We start from the raw sequence: 24388 nt of genomic DNA on the forward strand, positions 1-24388 counted from the left end.
TCAGGTTTCACTCTTTACATGTTTTTTATATTCTATATAATCCCTAATCCGAAATTTTGCAGTTGAGATGCACTTTGAGTGAATTCAGCCTCTTTACATTACTGTGCAGTGGCATTTCTGAGAGTGGATATAGCTCCTGTAATCAGCAAGCTGCTTTAGGTACAAGTTTGAAGGCCATCGGTGCATCTCTACAAAATTGCGCTCTTCCACTAGAAAAAGAAATAAAGGAATTAAATATAATATATAGACATAGAGCACATGTGCGCAGGCTGCAAAAAATATTTTAAAATAGATAAAACTATTAAAGATAGAAATAGAACTATAAAAGGTGAGTGCTGCCTGTTTTGTATTGAACACTGCTGTGGCACAGAGGTAAGTGTTACCACACAATGTTTTCTTGTTATTAAGTTAGTAATAAAAAAGTTTTTTTACAAAAAGGAATACAATATTCATTAAGGAGAGCAGAGAGATATTCCTAAAGATGAGCATACTTTATCCTTAGAGGATAGTCATATGTGGTATGCAAGGATTTTTTTAAGCTGCAGAACTATAAAGCAGGGTATATAAATTCCTGTGCCAATAGTTTGTCTCAAGATCAGTACAGAAAGCAAGGTGAGTAGTGCAGCTAAAAATTCAGCAAGATATTAATCTTCCTATTGCATGTGGTTTTTATCACTGACAAAGTCATGCAAGAGTCTTTTATCAATATTGTTTAGATTAATCCCCTCTACATTTGCAGAAAGATGTGTTTTCATCCCCTTAAACTCAGATATTCCAGAGTCAGCTTGCATCCATTGCTCCTGGCTCCTAAGGGCCTCAGACCAAGGCACAGCAGAGAAGCCCACAGCCAGGAGAGCCTGAGGGCAGGCAAACTGCACTCACCTGGGCACAAGTCAGGGCTTCAGTCCTCAGGGGAATATCCTGCTAATCAAATCTGATTTCCTCTGTGGCAAGGTAACCCACCTAATTGATCAAGGGAAGCCAGTTGATGTAATGTTTTTGGGTATCAGTAGAGCTTTTGATACTGTTTATCACAGGATCTTTCTTGACAAAATGTCCAGCCCACAGCTGGATAAACACATCATGTGAAGGGTGAGCAACTGGCTCACAGGTCAGGCACAAAGGGTTACAATGAATGGGGTGACATCAGACTGGGGACCTGTCACTAGTAGGGTTCCAAAGGCCTCCATCCTTGGTCCTGTGCTCTTCAACATCTTCATAAATGACCTGGATGGAGGACTGGAAACACTGAGCAAGTTTGCAGATGCTAAAAATCTGGGAGGGGCTGTTGACTTCCTCAAAGACAGGGAGGCTCTGCAGAGAGGCCTCAATAAATTAGAAGACTGGGTGACCACCAACCATAGGAAGTTCAAAAAGGGAAAGTGCTGGACTCTGCACCTGGGATGGGACAACGCTGGATGTATGGACAGACTGAGGAATGAGATGATGGAGAGCAGTGCCCTGGAAAGGGATCTGGGGGTCCTGGTTGATGGCAAGTTGAGTCAGCAGTGTCTTGGCAGCCATGAGTGACATTCCTGTCCTGGGGGCACCAGGCCCAGCATGGCCAGCCAGGCAAGGGTGGGGATTGTCCTGCTCTGCTGTCTGCTGGGATGGCACCGCCTCAAGTCTCGGGCAGATTGGGCACTACAGTATAAGAATGTCATTAAACTATTAGAGAGTGTCCAAAGGAGGGCAGTAAAGGGCTTTCAGCAGAAGCTGTGTGAGGAGCATCTGAGGGCACTTGGTTTGTTTGGCCTGGAGGAGACTGAGGGGGAGACCTCAGTGGGATCTGCAACTTCCTTGTGAGAGGAAGAAGAGGGGCAGAGGGGAAAAGGAGGGGCAGATACTGATCTTTTCTCAGTGGTGACCAGTGAGAGGATTGAAGGGTATGGCCTGAAGTTTTGTCAGGGAGGTTTAGGCTGGATTAGGAAAAGGTTCTTCCCCCATTGTGTATTTGGGCACTGAACAGGCTCCCCAGGGCAAGGGTCATAGCACCAGCCTGACAGAGTTCATAAAGCTTTTGGACAATACTCTCATGATGTGACTCTTGGGGATGGTGTTGTGCAGGACCAGGAGCTGCACTTGGTGATCCTTGTGTGTTCTTCCATCTCAGCTAATTCTGCATTTCTGTGAAGGGCTCAGGTCTTAGAAAGCCCTTGGAGAGCCACTGCCTGTTGCTGTGTTGCTCTCCTGAACCTTGAGGTGATGAGGTGTCACAGGTCAAAGAAATGTATCCAGGTCAAAGAGATGCACCCTTGATCAGGGTGAAGGAAAATCACACAGGCAATGAGCAAAACTTTCTAGTTACACAGAAGCAAATACAAATGCTTGGAAATATAAATATCAGGTCCTTGGAAGAAGATGGATTTATTTACTTGAATAGGCCATCATTTTTTCATTTTATAAGATCTGCTGGAGCATACTGTAAGAATCCTATTTTCTTAAAGGAAAACCCTAGCACTTGAAGAAGTCTCAAAAATGACCCATTACCTTGATTTAAATTAGCAAGATAACATGAAGATGCTGACATACAATGACCAAACTGTTCCAGTAAATTCAATTATGGGTGGTGACTTGGCCATCCCAATAGGAACCATAAAAATAGTGATGCAGTGCTGGCTGTGTCATGCTGTGTGCTGATCCCACAGCAGGCTGGTGAAACATCTTACTGAAATATCCTAAAGAAACCCTAATTATTTTCTCATGCACAAAAGTTATTATCCAGACATCACTTTTCATCTCAGCAAAACATAAAAACATTTGTCTCTTCAAAATGAACAGAAAAAATACCTGAAAGTTCTTGAAATTCAGGCTTTTGACTGAAGATGAGGTAGTTAGTGGCAATAAAATGAAGAAGCCAAGTTGAAAGGCAATCAGAATTGTGAAACTGTGGGAAGAAACAAAAGACAAAAAAAAAAACCCACTTAATGCTATCATGTCTAAAATATAACCACATCTCACATGTCAAAATATTTTTTTTTAAGCAGTTTACTAAATAAAGTTTTGACTATGGAAGATAATGAAAGAAAAGTCATTTAATGGAAATATGTAGAAAAAAACCCTGAGGGTATCATGAATCTTGGAAATTTTGACATCTGCACAGAGGCAGAGCTTCACAGGAATGGAGGGAAGGAATGTGGCATGTTGGTTTTGTGCTCTCCTCTTTCTGAAAATCCTATTTGATTAAGGCAATATTCTGCAATTTAGTTTTTATTTTCCTCTTCTGTTTTCCAACCCTGCCTTTATTGTCTTTTTTTTCAGCCTCTAATCTTTTCTTTTCCTGCTTTTTTTGCATTTCTCTCCATATTCTATGCAGTTGCATCTCCTTTGTCACCTGCATAACACATAATTTTCTTTTTTGACTAAAAGAGGAATGAGTGCATCTTTACTTGCCTAAAATCCCTCTATTCTGGAAGAAGCTGTAGTTAAGTTGAATTACTGCAGTGTGTCCATGATAAAGGAAATTCCATAGATGAGGGCGTGACTAGAGGATCTGGAGCCCAAATCTTATGGGGAGAAGCTGAAGGGGGTGGGGATTTTTATTCTGGAAAAAAAAAGAGGCTCTGGGTGACCTTATCACTCTCTATAACTCCCTGAAAGGAGGTTGTGGACACGTGGGAGTCAGCCTCTGCTCCCAGATAAAAAGTGACAGGACAAGGAAATAGCCTCAGGTTGTGCCAGGGAGGTTTAGGCTGAATAACAGGAAAAATTTCTTTGTGGCAAAGGTTGTCAAGCTATGGAGCAGGCTTGGGTACAATGGTGGAGGCAATTCTGTGATTCTGTGATCAGCAGTTAAAAGCTGAAGGATTTCTTCTGGCCACACTTGTGTCACCAGTTATCCCTAATAAACAGATTTTATACCAACGTGTTTCCTTGGGAACAGAAATTGCTCTTAATATTTTTTAAATTTCTGAAACAACTAATTAAAGTCAACATATATATTCTCATTTGATATATACAATAAGTACCTTAGCTTTTTTGAGCAAGCTAACAATACTGAGGCTTGTGGAAGCCAGTTCTCTGCTAGGCATGCTCTGAAGCTGCGTGATGATGTAAAGTTCACAAATATGCTGGAGTCTCATTACTTGGTACATCTCTGCACAGATCAGCAGAGACATCGCTTGAAGAATACTGGCTAAAAAACAAGAAGACACAAGTTACATGTATTTTACGTTTTTGACAAGATGATCAATGCTACTTTTCACCACGTTTAATTTTAAATACCTAACAACAAACACAAAATCAGACTGCTGTGATCACCTTCTTTTATTTTTTCATTATTATAAATTTTTGTTTGCTGTATCACCTTATTTTTCCAGATAAGCTATTCAATTAAGAAGAAAAATGTGTTTAGAACTTTCTGGCAGATAGGTGTAAAGAATTGCTGTCAGTATTGTGGATCTTGAAGGTGATGAGTCAAGTGCTGTTGATTTATTTAGAGCAACTGAGAATTAGTAAGTGGATTTTGCTAAGTTCTCTTTCAGAAAAGCACGTTTATGATACAAGAACATATAGCCAAAAGTCCAAAGAAAAAAAAAATAGAGTGGCATTTTTTTTAAAATATAGCACAGTGGTTGCATTTTTAAACTGATAAACAAGGAAATATTAGTGGAGTGAAAAGTGAAACATGGAATATCTAGGAATAAGGTAGAATAACTATTTCAAAAGAAAACAAAAGCAAAATTACATATCACAATATCATTTATTCATTTTATCAAGGAAAAGTTAGCTAGGTTTTAGATTTAGTATTCAGATTTTCTTCTCATAAGAAAGATAAAGATAGAGACGTAAAAAATATTTTAGCTCAATTTTTCTTGCCAAACACTCCTGTTGGCATATTTTTTCTGGGTTATATATATATAACATAAGATAACCATGTGTATAAGTAAGGTATTCCTGCAATTTAACCTTGTTTATAATAAACTCAGCTATATGCGTGTTCAAGAAATGACAACTTGAGCTTTTAAATATAATGCAGAATCCAAACTAGAAAGCAGTATTACTGTAATGTAAAAAGAAAATTACAAATATTATAATGGATCAGAAATGAAATGGCAATTTCTTTGAGTCTTGTTATGTGAGCACAAAGCAAATAAATAATTTTATTAGAAATATTTATTCTATTTTACTTTTATAGGACGGATTTCTTTTTTTATTGCACAATACAAAAATGTTACCTTTATCGAGACACTGCACATTCAAATATTGGCATTTTTCAATTAAATAGGTGCTGCCACATTACTCTCTATCAATGCCTTGCTATGGAAAAATGAGTTACAGATATAGAACTATATTTTACAGTTTCCTTACCTGGGCAGCAGGAGTCAGTGTAAAGGTACTCTAAGAAGGACAGGAAAGTGTCTTTGGAAACCCCATACACTGGAACCAGAATGCTATTTGCTTCTAGATAATTACCATTAAACATAGCTGCCATAACCTCACAGCGAGCGACCAGAACTGCCCTGTGGGCTGGTACAGTTGCACCTGCAGGATGCAAGACAAAAATAAATATTCAATGACTCTATATAACACAGAAAGATTTTCATTTTAAAGCTCATGTCTTCTTAGGAGGTCTTCACCCCACTAAACACGATTAAAGTGTTGAAAGTTGGCAATGACTAACAGCACACTCACTGCATACTAGTTAAGATGAATAATGAACAGTAAAATAAAACAAAATTAACAAACAAAAAATTAATTAAACCAAAATGCAATAGTCTAAACCATCTGATAATAGACAAAGTCCAGTAATAAGCATTAATAGACATAAAGTCCAGTAAGTAAGCATAAATTTAACTAGATTAAATACTGTGCCTAAGTGAATTTCATGAATGGTAGTCTTATGAAAAAAAACACTGATGATTTTTTTTTCCAGAAATGTATTAATTTTCTACTATTTGTAAGTGAACCCTTTGCTTTACTACAGCATTTGGAAGACCTGGAGAGGCCAAAAGCCTGGGGAGGTAGAGGCCTTTCAGGCTGCAGAGTCCAGCTGGATTGAGCAGTCCAGCTCAGTATGCAAGGAAGTGCCAAGCAGGTGCCAGTCAGGACAGCAATCAAAGCCAAAATGAGCATTTAGAGTTGGATGTAAATGTTTTAATCAAAATTATAATAAACAGATCAAGTGACATGCAATATACTGTATATGCTTACAAAGAAGTTACTTTTTAAATTATGTCTTTAACCACAATATTGACACCTGAGTAATTCTTTGAAGCCTTCTGGCATTTTTTGTCTTTTGTTCTGTTTCTATCCCCTGTACTTCTACTTTCAAAATTTCTAAGCTGCACGGTATGTGTCCTGTATGTGCTTGTGAATGGACATTTATCTGCTAATTAAGTCGTTCAGTCAAATTCTGTGTATTTACACAGACATAATGGGCTCCTGTTTTTCCTGACTCTCTTACTCCTCTAGGCTAGAAAACTCAAAGCAGTGCTAAGTATCTAAGAAATTGCTCCAAAACTTACAAATTTGTTTGTCTGGTTAAGATTAGGGCCTTCAATTTCTCTTAGCAGTTATTTAATTTTGATACGTCTTCTCTGATAGATGAATTAGAGAAAAAAAAAATTGGAAGATGTATCAATTATTAGAAAAACAGTTCACATTTTATTAGTGGATAAGCATGCTTTTTTAAAAAATACTTGTCAACCCATTCAGAGATTTGCGTTTTATTTCTGTAAAATATATAGTGTTGTTCTGGTTTCATCAGCTTTCCACAAAGACTCTCTTGGGAGAGGGACACTGAGGTGAATTTTTCATGTCATTGAATCAAAATCAGTATTTTCCTCTCCTTTACAAAGGTATTTTATGGCATCTTTTCTGTGTGTTAAACAGAACACCTAGAAAGAGTCTGCTTGTCCTTCTGTGCTTATGTTTGAGGGGTTAATGCTTCATATTTGTCCCTGAGATATACATCTGAAAATAAATAAACAACTATCTAATTCTAGAAGGTCATTTCTGCAGGAATGAAGGGTGAGTATGGACAGACTGAGAATAGTGTTAGCTTTTGAAAACCATCTAATTCTTATTTTCACAAAAGCATGCAACACATTTCTCACACTGAATCTTTCATTGTAATGATGAACACATTTAATTTCCTCACAAAACATTGAATCCTGACACTGCAGCACATCAGGCAGTAAAATGTGGTGGGTGTCAGTGGCACCAGATCTGCAGGTCACCAAACCCTGGTGGCAAGGACAGCAAAGCCAGTCCCTGTCAGCTTCTGAGGGGACAAGGGGGATTTTGGCAGGAGCCAATAACCAACAAATCTGCTCTTTTCACTGAGGGCAACAAGCACAGAGATAAAGCTCAAGCCTCTTCCAGGTTTGATGTTAGGGAGAGCCCTTGAGTATGTCCTAGTTCTTGTGCAGCTGGGAACAGGAGTGAGATTAAAATATAAAATAAAATAATAAAATAAAATAAAATAAAATAAAATAAAATAAAATAAAATAAAATAAAATAAAATAAAATAAAATAAGCCAAAATAAAAGACTGCAAAACACAATGGAGTAAACCAAAATATAATAAAATAGAATAAAAAATAATGTAAATCAGGGAGGGACAGTGTGCTGTGACAGGGAGAGGGAATTCCTATAGGCTCAGCCCAGATGAACCATGCCTGGACACTGCTACAGGGCTCCATAGGGACAAGCTTTCCCTGCTTTACACAGTGATAGCAAAGCACTCTTATTTCCTTAGTTTTGATGCCATGGAACATGGTCACCTCTATATCCTACATTCCTGAAGAGTGGAAAAAGGATAAAGGCTGGAGGCCGAGGGAGCAGAGGTACTGTACCTTGTATTTTGAAGATTACATCAGCCAGCACAGGTGTGTTAAAGAACAGCCTGAGAGAAATATTATACAGCTGTTTTATCTGGTGAGACTTGCAGTCCTTTACAGTGTTTGGCTGAAAAATAAATTGGTAATAAAGCGCTGTCATGTGTGGCTGCCCACAGAACTAAATATTATGGGACATAATTTATATGGGAAAATAAACAACATATGCATTCCTCTGCAATCACCTTTTTATCTTCTAATTTCCTATTCCCTGCAGTGCAGCAGCTCTGAGGGGTCTCTTGTCCCTCACAGTCACACCTCAGCTCTCTCCTTGGTAATCTTGACCTCCGACGAAACTCCCCCACCCAGCCCCTACAGGCAGGTTGGGCTTCATCAGTTTTCTGGAGTCCAAACCTTTGCATACATTTTCTGTCCAGACCCAATGCTGCAGCAAAACGAGGTTTGAAGGCTCTGGGGGAGGGGCAGGGATGGGACACAAATCCACCCCACAGTGCGATGTACAGAGGCAAGGCAGCTGGAAGTTCCATGTTTATATTGCCCTGGAATTGCCTTGACAGAGGCAGGGGGAGTTCACAGGCTGGAGTACAGACTCCCCTTACAATAACCTGGTAGTGTCATGACCCTCCAAAACCCAGTACTCCAAGTTAGTTCTCAGTTTTGGTTTTCTTACCTTAAAAATGTAATCTAAAGCTGCCAAAAGGAACAATATTAATATCTTGCCACTAGATTGTGACAAGTGAAATTCAGATGAGGTTGAATTTATGGTTAAAATGTTAAATTTATAAATTTTTTAGTTTTACTAAGAAAAATCACAATTCCTTCTTTTTCGCCTCCAAAAGAAGTGCTTAAATGTGAAATAAGAGTACCCTGAAAGCATGAAAAAAGAATAAAAGATACAACAGCTCAGGCCCACTATCTTAAAAGTCTTCAGGCTCTTCAAGGCCAAACCTATAAATGTTTTTAGCTGTGGGCACTAAGGGCTGGAAGCCTAAGACAGAGCAGTCATAAGCTGAAAACAATTCAGTGACTTTTTGATGTCTATATTGTATTGTTCCAAGAGAACCTGAGAGATATTCCCTTCTAAATGAAGATAAATCATTAGAGCAAGTTGTGTATTATCAGGAAATGTATATGCTCCAAGAAAAGATGTCTGTTAAAACTAATTCTATATTAAAACTAATTCTACATTGTGACTTTTTATTAACTTAATAATATGTTACATTTTTTGTGTGGTCTTCTACTAAATTAGATATATTGAGTTACAACAGTTTTCCAATCACAGCATTTACATGAGAAACCACCCCTCTAGATCTACTGCAGAATACTAACTTTTGGCTTATGTTCTGGAGCAAATCTTTCCAGGGCAGCCATTATTACATGGGAATTAGCAACTCATTATCATATTGCTGGACAGTGTTCAAAGCTGTGAATATGAGTAACCCTTTTAGAATACCTGCTTTTGTGATTTTTACCAATTACATTAATTCTGCATGTTACATCTGGATCTCTGTATGTGCCTGCAAACTACCCACTGAAAGTATTAAAAACTACAGGCTGTTTAATCCAAAGTGACTTTAAAACAAAGACTGGCAAGAAAACCTTGCCTACAAAACAATATTTCAAAAACTTAATTAACTAATGGTGACCCAAGGGAGTTAGACATACCCTCCCTGGAGTTTTCAGCATGCATTTAACTTTCTCAAGCACATGTTCTGTTTTATCTGGATCCTTCAGCTTCTTTCTTATGTCCTCTTCTAATCGCTCCCACTGGAAAGCACCTACCACAAAAACAGGGGGAGTCAGATTATAAATCAGCATGGCACAGGCCTCAGCAGGCAGAGGAAAGATGACATCAATGCCAATCACATCCTGCAGAAATGGTAGGGGGTTTGTACATCAATCAGACAGACCTTTGCTTTTAGGAAGGGCACAATGCAAATTTTGCACATTAAATTTCCATGGTACTTTTTATAGTGCAACCAAGTACCAAGTGAGATTTGAGCATCTCACTTGCTTTCACACTCAATGTATTAATTACTTCCAGTTCAGTCACTACATATTGCAGGTAGAGATTCAGGAAAAAAAAAATCCTTAATGTTTCAACATTTGTGAAATTTTTTTAACTTCTGCCTGCGCTGCTGGCTGCATTGTTCTGTAGGGGTCTGAACTAGAAAAATTTAATGCACAGTTACATTCTCAGTCCTCACAGCTAAAATCAGCACAAAGTTTGCAGTAGAATTTCTGTTATTCTTGTTTTCCCAGTCAAAGCCATGACATTCACTGAGGTGTCTCAATAGCTTTCTTGGAAAAATGAAGAGAGTAAAAACAGTCTATCTTCATGCAGTTTGCTGGTGTTAAGTCTCAGAGTCACCATGGGACTTTGTGGTAACTTTCAGTTCTAACCCAGGACAAGAAGGAGACAGAAATAGATCAAGCTCAGTGACAAGCCCAACTCAGCACAGCCCTGAAGATGCTCTGCTGTCAAGAAGCTCAATCAGTCCCTACAGCACACAGCATCCTCAGCTCAATTATGTCCCATCTATACCGCACTGGATAAGGGTTTATAACCTCATGGGCATCATGTCACAGTCCTGAAAATCTGAAAACTCATTATCTGCTCTCTTCTCAGCCTGTACCTCAAGCACCTTCACCTCTCAGGAGCACCAAAAGCCACAATGACCCACAGGCTGGGAGCTGAGAGTAAAGCAGACTCTACCTGCAACTGCACAGTTTCACAGCTCCTTGGCTGACAAAAAGGAAAGTAAAAAAGGAAAATTAGTGCACACAAGGCACTAGACACAAGCTGTAGATGGTAACAGATGAAGATATTTACAAAGATGTTTAGACTGGAGGAAAGGAGGCTCAGGAGTGAACTTGTCACTCTTGTCAGCTGCCTGGAAGGAGGTTGTAGCCAGGCTGGGGACAGTCTCTTCTCCCAGGTAATAAGTGACAGAACAAGACGAAACAGCCTCAAGTTGCAACAGGGGAGGTTTAGATTCAATATCAGGAACATTTCTTCACCTAAAGGGTTTTCAAGCACTGGAACAAGGTGCCCAAGGCAGTGGTAGGCTCAGCATCCCTGGAGGCACTTCAAAGGTGTGGCACCTGGGGACATGATTTAAGTGATGGGCTTGGCAGTGATGGATTAGTGGTTGGACTTGATAATCTTAAAGGTCTTTTCCAGCCCAAATTATTAAATTATTCTATGAATTAAAAATACTGTATTTATCCATCACCTGCTGAAAATCCAGTTTTAATCCCCTATCCTTTTCTGCAATAAAAAGAACAAAAATAAATCTATTTAGGATTTTTTTTAAGTGAAAAACTTCTTCATCTGTTCTTTATGTTTGTTACTATTTTGGAAAGAACTGCCTTTGATGTACAAACTCCAACGGAAAGCTGAAAGATTCTCTGACAGGTTGAAAAATATTTTATAAAGAACAAGCAGGCATTGGCTACTTCCAGAAAAAAAAAAAACCAACAAATATTTCTGCTGAGGATTTCTAAGCAACATCTGAAAATTTAAAAAAACATCAGTGCCATTTTAATAGCTGGCATTAGGTAGATGAGGTCACAGTCTGTACCAACTGGTAGCAAAACTCATGCAACACATCAGAGGTCTCCACACTCCAGCCACTTATCACTGTTTTCTCTTCAGCTGCATCGTGCTCAGAATAAAAATTATTTGAATTTTCTTAAGTACTCTGCACTCTTGCCCCTGTGTTTAGAACATGCAACCATTTACAGTATTTTAAAAACCCAGGATCTGAAACTGACTCAAACTCCAAATTTTTTTGGCAAAATTTTGAATATTATTGATGTTAGCCTATGGACTAATTTAATTTAGGCCCATTAGATCTGGAATGACAATAATTTCATTTTTGTTATAGGTGATGGTCTTTTTCCTTTGTGCATAGTAATCACAAGAGATAAAATAGGTATGGAAACAAGGTGAGACATCATCCAGCAACAGCAAAGCCATGTTTCTTAGTGTGATGCACATATTTCTTCATGAGACAATAAGAAATGAGGAGCCAGATCTGTTCCCAGCAGATACCTGAATAAATGAAGTGGAGGATGTCTGGGAGACAAGAACAGAAGACAGAATCCTTCACCACTACCCTGACTGGTGGGACACAGGGTGGGACACCATGGGGGGAGGAGGGGAAGGGATCCCCTGCCTCCACCGCAAAGAGGCTCTGTGCCAGCTGTACGACAGAGGCGTCATGGGTGTCAGACGGGCTCTTCACCCCGAAGAGCAGCATGAAGAGGTGGCTGACAGAGCAGAGGATGATCTTGTGAGCCTCCACTGCTGTGCTGAGGTCCTCAGGGTAGAAGGCCACATCTGCACATTGGCAGCAGCAGAGCAGGTTGTGCAGGTCTGCATTGTAGTGCGAGGCTTCACCCTTCAGGATCGGCATCTTTTCTGCAGAAGAACTCAGGCTGTAAAACCTAGGTTTTACAACCTTAGCAAGTGCTAACCACAGGACAATTGATCTTATTAGGTTAGTTTATTTTTAAAGGAGATATTAAATAAGAGTATTTCTTATATGCAGTTTGAATATCTTGAGTAAAATACTCTAAAAATGGAAATACTTAGTACAGTAAGTAAGTTAAGAAACACTTAGTTTAATGGTGTCTGTCATTTCATGAACTCTCTATAGAAAGTTTCACTATAAAGAAACTGTGTATTCCAAATCTAAGAGGTCTGAGCAATTTTTTAGAACATGGAAGAAGAGACAACTACAGATTTAGAGGTAACTACTTGTCAGTAATTTTTTCACTGAACAAATTCATCAGATGCTCAGAAATCACATAAAGGTGCATACTTCTCTCCCTTGCTTTATCTGCAGCAAACAAAAAGACTGTTTGATTATACTGTAGAATAATAATTCATGCTCTAACAACTTTCTTTTGTAATCTGTCTGTTAAGATCTTATGTAAAGCTTTTATCAATTCATGTATTCATAAGTCCACCAGAAAACCATTCATATTAATTATATCTAAAATAAACTGGAAATCCATTGCAATGTTATATATTGCCACACAATTCTCCCCAAGTAAATTAAACTCTCTCTAAAAGATGATGCAACATAACCAGAACAGCTAACAATAGATAGCACAGCTCATAGTAACAATTGTTACTAAAAAATGTAGTAAAAAATATTAATTGTGCAAAGAAAGTGACACACATAAGGAATTATACTAGGGACCAGATATCACCTGGTTGTTCAAGCTGAGGTGGTTGGACTTGATGGCACTTCTGCGTCTTTTTCCTTTTCTTCATTTTTTCAGATGACTTCTGATTCAAACTTTGGATCATAAAATATTCCAGCTAAGATAAGAAATACATATTTTTAAAAATCCTTGTAATTTAATAACAACCTATACATCAAATTAAGGGTTATAACAAGTTCCATATGCAGGGCTAAAGCTACTGACATTATTACCAGTCATTCAGGAGAGTCCCAAAACTCCTAACAAGAAGGTACCATATTTAAATAGAACTAGCACAATTTAAAAGACTATTTATTCAAATGATGGCTAATTCTTGTGTATTTAATCTTCCTAGAATTGACAGACACAAAGATACTAAATTTACCAACCTCTTTAGATACTAATTGTATCTTGGGGAATGGCCTCATTCAGCTGGGTGTTTTCCAGCAAGATAAAAGGACAAGAATACAAGTGAAAAACTTACTGCAGTGTGTCAAATGGCTTCCCTAAATCTTCTTACTTAAAACCAGAGCAACCTTGGTACTGCTAATTCAGATAGCATCATAGACTCAAAGAATCCTAGAATGGTTTGGCTTGGAAAGTACCTTGAAGACCACTGAGTTCCAATCCCCCTGCCATGGGCAGGGACACTTTCCACTAGATCAGGTTGCTCCAAGCCCCATCCAATCCAGCCAAGAACACTGCCAAGGATGGGGCACTCACAGCCCCCCTGACCATTCTGTTCCACTGTCTGACCACCCTCACTGTGAAGAATTTCTTTCTAATATCTAATTTGAATTTTGCATTGGTGGGAGCTTGGCACTTGGTGGAAGGGCCCATGTCTGTGATTCCCCTGGCTCTCTGAAGCCCTCACATGAGTCATGCACTTCATGCATGTTCCATCCTGTTTCCAAAACTGCATATTCTCACTCACCACTCCTCCAAAGTATTTCTGGATGTAGAAGTCATTAAGAGTGTGCAGTTCAAGGTAGGTGGCTCCAAGTTCCTTTGCAAGCTGAACTCCTTCAGAGGTTGTGACACAGCTCCTCCTGTCTGAAGTGCACAGGGGACAGGTGCAAGGTACTCCTGGGTAAAAAGTGATGAAAAAGAACCATTTTGGCCAAATAATGCAGAATTCTTAGATTCCTAAATAACTGTAAAGATATCTTACTTAGAGGAGAACAAAGAGGGAAAACATAGGAATTTTATAGTAAGAAATCTGTAATTACAGGAAAAAACCCAACTTCATATTAATCAATTCAAAACACAAGTCAATCTACAAACCTCTGTATACATTACATTAGCATTACTTTATTGATTTTGTTAAAGTGGAAGAGTCCAGCCAGACTTATGGATACCAGATTTGGCTTTGGCTCAATACCTTTGCATGCCCAGGTCTTGTACTAGCCTGCAGGTGTTATCATTCATGAATGTCACCCTTAAACCTGTTGAATTATTGTGGCCTGTCCATGCAGGAAGTACACACAGTAGTGAAAGAACAAAACTTCCACATCAGACCAACCCTTGAAGGGTTTGTATGTACTGCAGGATCTGATTCATTTACATGTATTTCACATACATTTTTTTAAAAACCAAAATAGGTATTTTTAAGATTATGCCATTTAAATGTCAAAAATCTTCTAGCCACACTGGGGCAGCTTTGCTTAACGACAGTAAGAATATGCCAGTCATGGATGTGCTTTCATATGTGCTGTGCATGCTCTGTGTTAATGTCCTCTGCTTAGACCTATGGATAACGTAATAAAAGAGCTTTTTTCTGTGTTTTTTTAATCATTTGTTTTGGCAGCAACATTTACCACTACACAGGATTAAGATCTTAGTAATCTGTATGAGCAAACTGCTGTGTTCACAAATGCCTCCTAGAAAAAAACAGGGTTCTCTGTGTGCACAGCAGTTTGCTCTGACAGGTCCCAAGGTAAAACCAGAGGTCCAGCCTGATGTCTCTCATGGCCACATTACTCAGGGAGGAAGACAGAAAAAAACTAAGTGGAAAAGAAAAAAAAAACCACTAGAGGCGTCACTCAGTTTGGTAACATCCTGTTCTTAAACACAAAGTGTAAGGAAATGCTTGGGGAATACAAACAATTTACCAAGACCTTGCCTTTAGAATGGGAGATTTATTACTCCTGTATAAATCAGAGAATGAAAGCTTTTGGTCATGATCACTGAATTACTAAATGGAAGAAAATAAATATTTAATTGTTATGCAGCTCTTTAACTGTCCTATATCTGTCACTGTCTCTTACTCTCATACACTCAGAAACATTTCTTTTAGTAAAGTATCATGAAGTAAAAGACAAGCCAGGGTTGTGGTTTTCATTCATTGCTTTAGGAAAAAAATCCCAGAGAATTTCAAGGCTTTTCCCACCCACTCTCCATCCAGAATGCTGGATATAATTTTAATCTCATACACTAAAGATACTTTATATCCAAATGTATGTTGCTTAATCCAAATTACTAGATTTAATCCTCATGTGTGATGGCTCCACAAGAAGAGTCATTGCAGAGGTCAAAGAAGGATAGGCTGCCTTTCATCACTGGGGTTAACTAAGCACAGTGTTCTTGACAGCACACCACTCTAGAGAGCCAAAATACATGTGCATATTACTGTCATCCTGAGAGACTAATAGTTTCTGTTAGCAGCTTGGAAAAACAACCAGGTTCTACTGAAATTACACTATACCTGACTTCCAAATGAGATTTTATCTGTTGTTACAGGAGGCTGGATACATACCGTTTTTTCTTGCACCAATAGCAGAAATTATTACTGGAATTGAGCAGTGATTTAGTACTTTTTTTACCATTGGCACATAGCTGTCCTTTAGTTCTTGAAATGAAGTCTTGTCATTGACAGAGTATTTAATCACAATAATATCAGCTCCTCCAATAAGCCTGCAGGAAGTGTACCAGTCACTGTCAAATATATCCTAAAAAGAAAAAAACACCAATCAAGAATTTACTGTCCATAAAGAAAAAGATGAAATATTCTATATTCTTAATGCAAAACTATACATAATTGTTTTTGTCTGATTAGATCTTATATGAAGACATGCAACAATGAACAGACTTCCTGCTTTGTAATTTCCTTCTTTGGATAGCAAGTTGTTTGCTATAATAAATCACAAATATTTTCCACAAATTCAGGAATTCTGCAAGAAGAATTAAAAATAGGGTTTGTCAGGGAATATTATTTTCAGGAAGAAACTTTGCGGGTTTAATTACTTAACTTTAAAATTGTTTCCTTTAGGAAATACAAGCACCTTCAGTGGTAGAGGTTTTCAGCAACTCTTACAAAAACATTATTAAACACATCATTTTAGAGAAAGAGTTACACAGAACTATCCTATGTACCTATGAACTTTTAAATATAAACTTAATAATTCAGTGTGATTTTTATCATAAGAGCTTCCACATAGCTTTACCAGGTGTTGATGTCTTCAGGATAAGCACTTCAATCACATACCTAAACTTTCTTTTTCAACTACACATCAAATTTTCATTGCTCTGTGCTGAGGATGTAACCTCTAAAATTGTTTGATATTCTGTTAATTTACAGCTGTGCTGTATCCACATGCAATGTACAGTTCTTACTTGTGTATTTGTCATGGAACTGTGACTCCGCAATTTCTGCTTCACCTGAAGGTAGCTTATAAATACCAAGGGAAGCCTTGGCTTTGAATGTATGCTGAATTGAAAACTCTTGAGAGAAGTCTGGAACTGGTCCAGAGAACTGAAGAAAACCTCCGATAACACGAAATGCCATCGCCTCTTAGAACAGAGAGACTTTTTTTGCCCTTCTGTTACTTAAAGGGGGCTTATAAGAAAGATGGGGAGAAACATTTCAGCAGGGCCTGTTGTAATAGGACAAGGGACAATGGTTTTAAAGTAAAAGAGGGGAGATTTAAGTTGGACATAAGGCAGACATTTTTTACACAGAGGATGCTGAGGCCCTGGCACAGTTTGCCCCAAGAAGCTGTGGGTGCCCCATCCCTGGCAGTGCTCAGGGGCAAGTTGGATAAGGCTCTGAGCAATCTGGTCTAGTGGAAGGTGTTCCTGCCCATGGCAGGAAAGAACTAACAATTCTCAAGCACATGTTTCTGCAACCCCTCCCCCATGGCAAGGGGGTTGGAATAAGACGACCTCTAAGGTTCCTTCCAAGCCAAATCTTTCAGTGATTCTGTGATTCTATGGGAGCCCTGCATAACATGTGAGGCAAAACTAGAAGAACTTGGGGCATTGAGGAAAAAGTTGAAATTAGCAGTAATTAAAGATAATGTGAAAACAGAAATAAATGAGCAGAGAAGAACTGACAAAAGGGCAGAACTCAAAATTTGGGTAGTGGGGAGAAATTTGAGTTTTGTAAAGCAAGTCACAGAAATAAGAGCATTACAAATGGGAGTCAAGTACATAAAAGATTGGTAATATCAACAAGTGGCATGGCTTGCATTGTCAACATTACTATTTTTCATCACTTCAAAAGGGTCATTGTTTGAAATATGGTGAGGTAGCTGCAATGCTCTTAACTACAAGAAGCAGCATGACCTTGCTGGAAGTCAAGGTCAGCAAGTATTTGCCTAAAGTGTCAGTTCAATTCCCAGTCTTGACCTCACAAAGAAATAACTCAGGAAATAAATTACAGTACACATTCCCATTGATCTCTGTAATAGAAACTTTTGTTCTGCAATAAGTAAACCACAATTAACAATTTATCAGGAATATCTCTCACATGATTAACCATGTTGACAATAGAGGAGGTCAAGTGCACTGCTCTTAATATTTGGTTTTTTTGAGACAACTGAGTTAAAGACTATTATAATCCCAGGCTCAGGACAGCCTCAATTAGCATTTAATACAATAATTTAGGCCCAGTTAATAATGTAACATTTACACATAAATGCACATTTAGCACCTCTAGCAGCAGGACTACTAGCTACAGTGCTTTGAGACAGCCATCTAGATGAACATTTGAAAAACTTGATCACATTAAGCAAGCAAAAATTGAGAATTTTCAAGGGACAGCTTTAGTACACTTTAGTTGATGAAGATCTCAATGGAGAATTTTTAACAGACTTGTATGCATTTAACACAACACAGGTTTAAAGGAAAAATACAATACAACCACAAAAATAGCATGAAATATTTATCTGTTCTTTCTGTTGGCAGACAGAAAGCACATCTGTTCCTCTGCAATTTCCTTCCAGCTAACCATCTTCAAGACCAGCCCAGATTTGCACCTGCCCATCTCTACAAGATTGGAGACAATGGGTGGTATCATAAGCAAAGAGTAGAGCACAGCTGCACAAATACACTGTAACTGCACAACTTTAATCATGAGTAATAAAAAATGCTTATGGAAACTTCCTATGGAATTTAATATGAGCATTTTTGTATTGTTTGTATATTGGTTTTGTGATATGTTTGTATAGGGTTTTTCACTCACTCCAGTGTACAATGGAGATGAATCTCAAGTGCCAGGAAAATCCTCCAAAAATATCTCTGACAATGGGTTATTTGCACAAGGCATCCCTGAGACAGAGCATCTAGAGCCTCCTTCATTATTGCTTTTAGAGAACCTTTCATGCAAAAATGACAGAGGGAATGTCATCAAATGATGAACAGCCATTCAGATTCAGGAATAACCTTAATTTCAGGTTCCATCTATGAAATTTTTGTAACAGCTACTCCTCATCATGCTTCCTTCTCCATTTCACAAGTCAGACATTGGCAAAAGGAAGAAGTATCTGCACAGCTAAGGTTATTTTATTATGACCTTGTTAATTATAATTTTAATTATATTTCTGTTGCTGTTCCACTCAGGACATATTAGGAAAATCTTCATTCTTTCCTTGCATGTCTTCATTCTAAGTGTCTCAAAACATATTCTTGCTGTTAGTAAATTATACTTCTCAAGACTCAATGTTGAAAATAAAACTTTCAGAGGCATTGAAGATATGATTTTCCTACAAAATCACATGATCCCTCAAGACAACAATACTTGCTTTGTCAAAAATGATTTATTAATGTCTTTCTGAATGGCAGTGAAATTCCTCACACAAGTGCCTTGCAATGCCCACGCTCTTTCTGAAAGCTGCTCTTAAGTGTCCCCATGTCCAACCATCCCAGCCCTGGATCTGAGGCAGCAGCAATGCCAACCACTTTGTGGGGAAAACGGCACCTGGACACCCCGTAGGAATGTTGCTCTGGGATTTCCCCAGGATTCAAGAGAACTGCATTGGGAACATTGGAGAGTTATTCCTATGATCCATTTACAGACCCCGTCTCCACTACCAAAACCTTCACACTGATGTTCTCCACACCACATACCAGAACCTTCCCCATTTTTTTTCAAGATTCCTCTGCAATTTCTTATCAGGTCTGCAGTAGGGCAAATTTTATGGGTGTACTCTGCATAACTTACTAATCCTGTGAACTTACTCAGATAGGTAATCTGCAGCACAGATGGAAGTGTGTCCTTCAGAAATCCTCCTAAACCTCCCCCTCATGAAACAGAGGAAGCTCATATTGGCCTGTATAATCCTTTCATAAATGAATTTAATAGTATTTTTTACCAGGATATGATCATTTGTTGTAAACTGCCACTTCAGGCATTCAAGTTTAAAAATGAGAAGGGATGACATACTGAAAAATGAAAAGTTACTAGCTGTCATTTTTTACTGAAGCAGTAATATGTCTAGATTTCTAAAAATAGTAAATAAAATCTGAAAGTGGCTCAGATTCTTGTACGTTTAGACATGATACAGGCTGGCCAGCCTTGGCAGCACAAAGAGCACAAAAATTATGATAAAAAGGAAAAAGCCAGAGAACAACACTATGTGGGATATTGGTGACATAGAAAACTCACAATGTTTGAGGGACTACTCCTGGTGGTACAGTAAATAACAAGGAAAAAATAGAAAAATATTCAGGGAAAGAGATTGTTGTAAGGGAGAATTAGAAAAAAATTCACAGAGCAGCTTCTCAAAATTGTAGTTAATATATTTAAGTTGCAGTTAATATATTTGTGTACTAGTGAGCCTCATGGAGGTCTGCAGCCCTATGCAAGGCTTTGAGCAGACACAGCAGAGCATCCACCCCTCTTCAAGTATCTAACCCCGTATGAGGCAATCTCCAAAACCCAGTTGCTCTATATTCCCCTTTTGTAACATTTCTGTACTTGATGATGTCAGTAATTCTTTAGAAAATGAGCCGTTTTTATGAAATAGGGGAAAGCTAAAAAAATTCTGGGGGTATTGTTTCTCATAAGGAAAAATAAACTCAAACAAACCAAACAAAAGCCACAAAACCAAAACAAACAAACAAAACCAGGTGGGTCTTAGTAGAAAAAGTATAAAAGGGTAGCAAGACCCCCAGGCCAGGACAGAAACACTCTCATATCCTAAGAGTATTGGTCCAAGTAAGAGGGGGGAGAACAAGAGTTACTTCAAGTAGGGAACACTTACAAAGGACTTTTTATTTTGCCATTTATTTTTCAGCACTGTAATTAAATGAATCAAAACATGAATTACGGCTTCTACACTATGCTTAATTCTGGACTTGAGGAAGATTCACTTGCTATTAGATATTAAAAATTCTGCCTGCATTTTTTTTCTGCAGAAGCATTAAAAAATTTAGAGTAAAGGGGAGTTGCAAAATATAGGCAACTCAACAAAATGGCATCTCAGTCCTGAAGACTGTCAAATCTAACACAGATTGTCAATTAAAGCTGTCTTTTTCAAAGCTAGTCTTAAAATTCGTCTTGCAAAGTTCTCCTTATGAGTTACTAGCTCCATACAGAGGTTTACCCCTCCAAAATTAGAAAAACTCAATATGGGACATTCTCAAGATGCCTTATTATAGAGCAGCTTAAGCATGCATTAGCAACTGATCAGCTGTTAAAACCACAATATTCAGCAGAGATGTTAGCACACATGTGTCTTCCCTAGTTCCCTAGTTCTTGATACTTCTCTTACCCTAGGTTTGCATTTTTTGAGAAAACGTTTTGTGGCCAGGTGACTTGTAACAATGTCGGTGCACTATAAGCCTGTCCCCTGCACACAGCACACAGCTCTGCCAGAGCAAGCCACAGTGGTACACCCAGAGAGTGGCACACAAAGAGCAACCTGTCCTTGGAAACTGACATTTTGCCCTCGGATTTTGAAAAGTGTGGTGTTCCACTGCTGTCTCTACAGCCCTGTGATATCATAAGGTCCCCAAAGGCAGCATTTCCATCCTGCACCCTGCAACAGCCAGGGGAAGGAGAGCTCCTCACAACATGATAGTTTGCATGCTGGCAAACATGAATTTATCTTTGTAATTTCCCAAAGACACCTGTCCTGCTGACCCTTCTGCAGACTCAGAAGGCTGAGCAGTGTCCTGGAATGACAGACAGGTGCAGACTGAAACTGAAGAAAATTAAACTGCCATGCAAACTGCCACAGTCTGTCATGCAAAAGGATCCCCCCATTCACTGTGGAGCTCTACTCAGTAAAACCACATCAACACTGCTTTTCCAGACTGATGGCTGTGGGAGACAAAGAGCAGCTGGGCACCCTTGAGTTTTGAGACTCACAGCTATCAGTGTACTCAGTTGCCAGGTTCATATCTAGGACCCTCTTGTCTTGATCATATGGGTTTAATCTAGATGAGGTATAAGTTCCAGGTAAAATGCAAATCTGCCTTGTGCTCAGATGGTAGAGGCTGAAATACTGCAAGGCCCCTCATATCACCACCTCTGTGTTTTGGTAACATGAAACAGTGATCCTTTTCCATGCAGAATATGGCTTGAGGCAACATCTGTCAACATTTTGAATTGTTCTGTGCTGTTTCTCCAGGCTAGCAGCCCTGAATGAGCCACTGTGACATAGTAAATCTCAAGCATCCAGGGTGTAGGAAATGGTCCTGCTCTGCCTTGCCCTAGCAAGGACACTGCTTTATGCATGACGAATAAGCTGCTGCAGAGTCCAGTCCTGCCATCTGACTTATCTTCCATGAAAAGAAAAATGCTAATTTGTCCTCAACATTCTCAGTAATATATCTCCTGCCTCCATTAGCTGATAGAGGGAAAAAACCTGAGGCCTCAGAAACACAGTAACTCAGATAATAACAAGCTAACTTTTGAAGGGCAGAAATTATAAGGTCTTCAAAACCGAACAACCTTGTTCTGCAGAAAGCCAAATGCAATTAAAGCAATGTAAAAACACATTAATTCTGTCTGCAGTCTATGTCCTTGCTTCTCCTTCTCCAGCTTCCTCCACCTGCCTTCCCACTTCCCTTACCCACCTCCCTCCATCCCTCTGAAACAGCCTTTGAAGCCCTACAGACTTCATTTATATTCAGGAGATTTTACTCTTTGCTGCGCTCCCGTGACTCCAGCAAACTGCACGTCAGGTCACATGCAGCTTCACAGATTAAAAACAGGATTCCCCCAGTCCATTAACTGGTGTCTGTAAAGAGTAGCTGGCAAAAAGAAATAAAGAGCAGAAGGACAGCTAAACTGGATTGTTTCATTTTAAGATTATTGGCTTCTGATCATTTCATGGAGCTGTTACAGCTCCTGCAGATTCTACAAAAGGTTTCCCTTACAGGAGTAGAAAAATCACCCAAAGGATAGAATTATGGAGCTGAAACTGATTATTGTTTTAATTTCTAAAAGCTGGTAAGCTGAGGGGTTTTTTTTTAAGTCTACTAAGTAGTCATTAAATATGTTTTAATTTAGATTATCAGTTTTAATTTAGATTATCATTTCTTACACAATCATTGATCTGCTCACACTCCAAACTAAGTTTTTTCACTTACTAACAAAAGTGCCGACAACTTGCAACAGTGCCAAAATCTTTTTTATTTACCAACAGATAAAGGTAATAATGTTAAAATGTGATTATTCTTTGTAAGAGGAGTAAAATTACTCCCTACATGGTATTTTGCAACCTATCAGATCTTTTAATCTGTCATTTTTCACAGCTGGAAAACTTAATGACTTTTTTTTTTTACAGAAAAATAAAATTTCATTTTATTGTTGAGAAATATTTGGAGAGCTTCTGATTCAGTGTCACAAAGAAGGCATTCTTGTTTACTTCTGGATTATCTTTCACAAAATTTCCACTAAGGAACACAGTTGAAAAAAATCAGCTTCTTACAGGGGAGGCCCAGCAGAGGCTTGTTTATGAGAACCTTTTTATAGCACCTTTGAGATTTCCCAGCATTTGCCTGGTTACATTTTTAAAGGTTTTTTTACTAAATGCAATAATAAAATTACAAATAAAATCCCACAACAATGAAAACCATTTAAAATTAGGATATTATTTCGTTTTACTAAAACAGCTCACACTTTTAAGTGTAGTTAAAAAGACTGAGATGGATCTCTTACCCAGACAGGACAGTCGTGTACCACCAGTCTGACATTTCCAAATATGCAGGCTTGATACTCAGTAAAACCTGGGTTTCCAACGTGACTGGCAGACAAGCTGCTGTCCATCTGGGAAATGAGAGCACTTCTCCCGAGATAGCTCCAGATCAGACTGAGCTGCTGATTGTCCTCAGAAAAACCATCTCTTTCATTTCCAAAAGCTACAATATTAAGCGACCTAAAATAAAAATAATAAAGACGAAGTTGTGTTAACAAATAGGGATAAGGGGAAAGAAAATAAAATCCCCTTAAATCAAAATTAGCATATTAATCCTTCCGAATCCTTTTCCCTCCCTACATTTTAACACCCTCCTTTAATCAACAGCAAAACACATACATGATCTCAAATCCAACAGCAGGGTGGGAGCAAAGCGGAAAAGAAACCTGGAAAGGCTGCTTGCATTGCAAATCCCCAGCGGGTTTGGCTTTTTATTCTTCTGTGTCCAGGCTCAGCCTCGCTGCGCTGACCTCGGGGACTCCTGCCGCATTCCCCCGGGCTGTGGCCAGGCTGGATAACTCGGTGCTGGCTGCTTCGGGCGATGGACTGCAGCCGCACGCCGGAGCCGCAGCAGCAGCAGCAGGATCAGCAGCAGTCTCAACAACAGCAGCGGCAACAGCAGGATCGGGATCTGCAGCAGGATCAGGATCTGCAGCAGCAGCAGATGAGCAGCAGCCCGGGCTGCGGTGGCCGCGGTGCTCCGGCACTGTCGGAAAGCGAGGCCGCGTCCGGCCGGGAGGTCCCGGCCATCGCATCCTGACGTCAGCCAGCCCCGCAGACGCGATGGGCAGAGCGAGATGACGTCCCGAGGGCAGGTGCAACCAGGTGAGCAGGGGCAGGGAAAGGCGCTGGAGCAGAGCCGTGTCCCACCCCGCACGCCTTCTGCTGTCGCCCCGCAGGAACAGGACCAACATCCCCACAGCAGGGGACGGTGCCACCGCTTGTC

General features: G+C 39.2%; 1 protein-coding gene across 5 annotated transcripts; it reads right to left on the bottom strand.

Annotated features, from left to right (window-relative positions):
* RHOBTB3 (Rho related BTB domain containing 3) lies at positions 1 to 23839 on the bottom strand. 5 transcript variants are annotated; one of them, XM_054003834.1, is made up of 12 exons: positions 23782 to 23839; positions 23406 to 23622; positions 15774 to 15966; positions 13953 to 14104; positions 13025 to 13136; positions 11859 to 12227; positions 9467 to 9579; positions 7799 to 7910; positions 5416 to 5484; positions 3969 to 4135; positions 2791 to 2887; positions 1 to 209 (listed from the first exon to the last, which is right to left on the bottom strand). In XM_054003834.1, coding segments are annotated over exons 1-12 (1719 nt in total). In that variant the 5' UTR covers positions 23784 to 23839; the 3' UTR covers positions 1 to 93. The 5 variants fall into 5 exon arrangements, with proteins under 5 accessions (XP_053859809.1, XP_053859808.1, XP_053859812.1 ...); XM_054003833.1 differs by having other exon boundaries at positions 5311 to 5484; XM_054003837.1 differs by lacking the exons at positions 23406 to 23622; positions 23782 to 23839 and adding an exon at positions 21609 to 21838 and having other exon boundaries at positions 5311 to 5484.
* Between the last annotated feature and the right edge of the window lie 549 nt (positions 23840 to 24388).

This window comes from Vidua macroura, chromosome Z (assembly GCF_024509145.1).
Source record: "Vidua macroura isolate BioBank_ID:100142 chromosome Z, ASM2450914v1, whole genome shotgun sequence".
In the NCBI taxonomy this organism is placed as follows: Eukaryota; Metazoa; Chordata; class Aves; order Passeriformes; family Viduidae; genus Vidua; species Vidua macroura.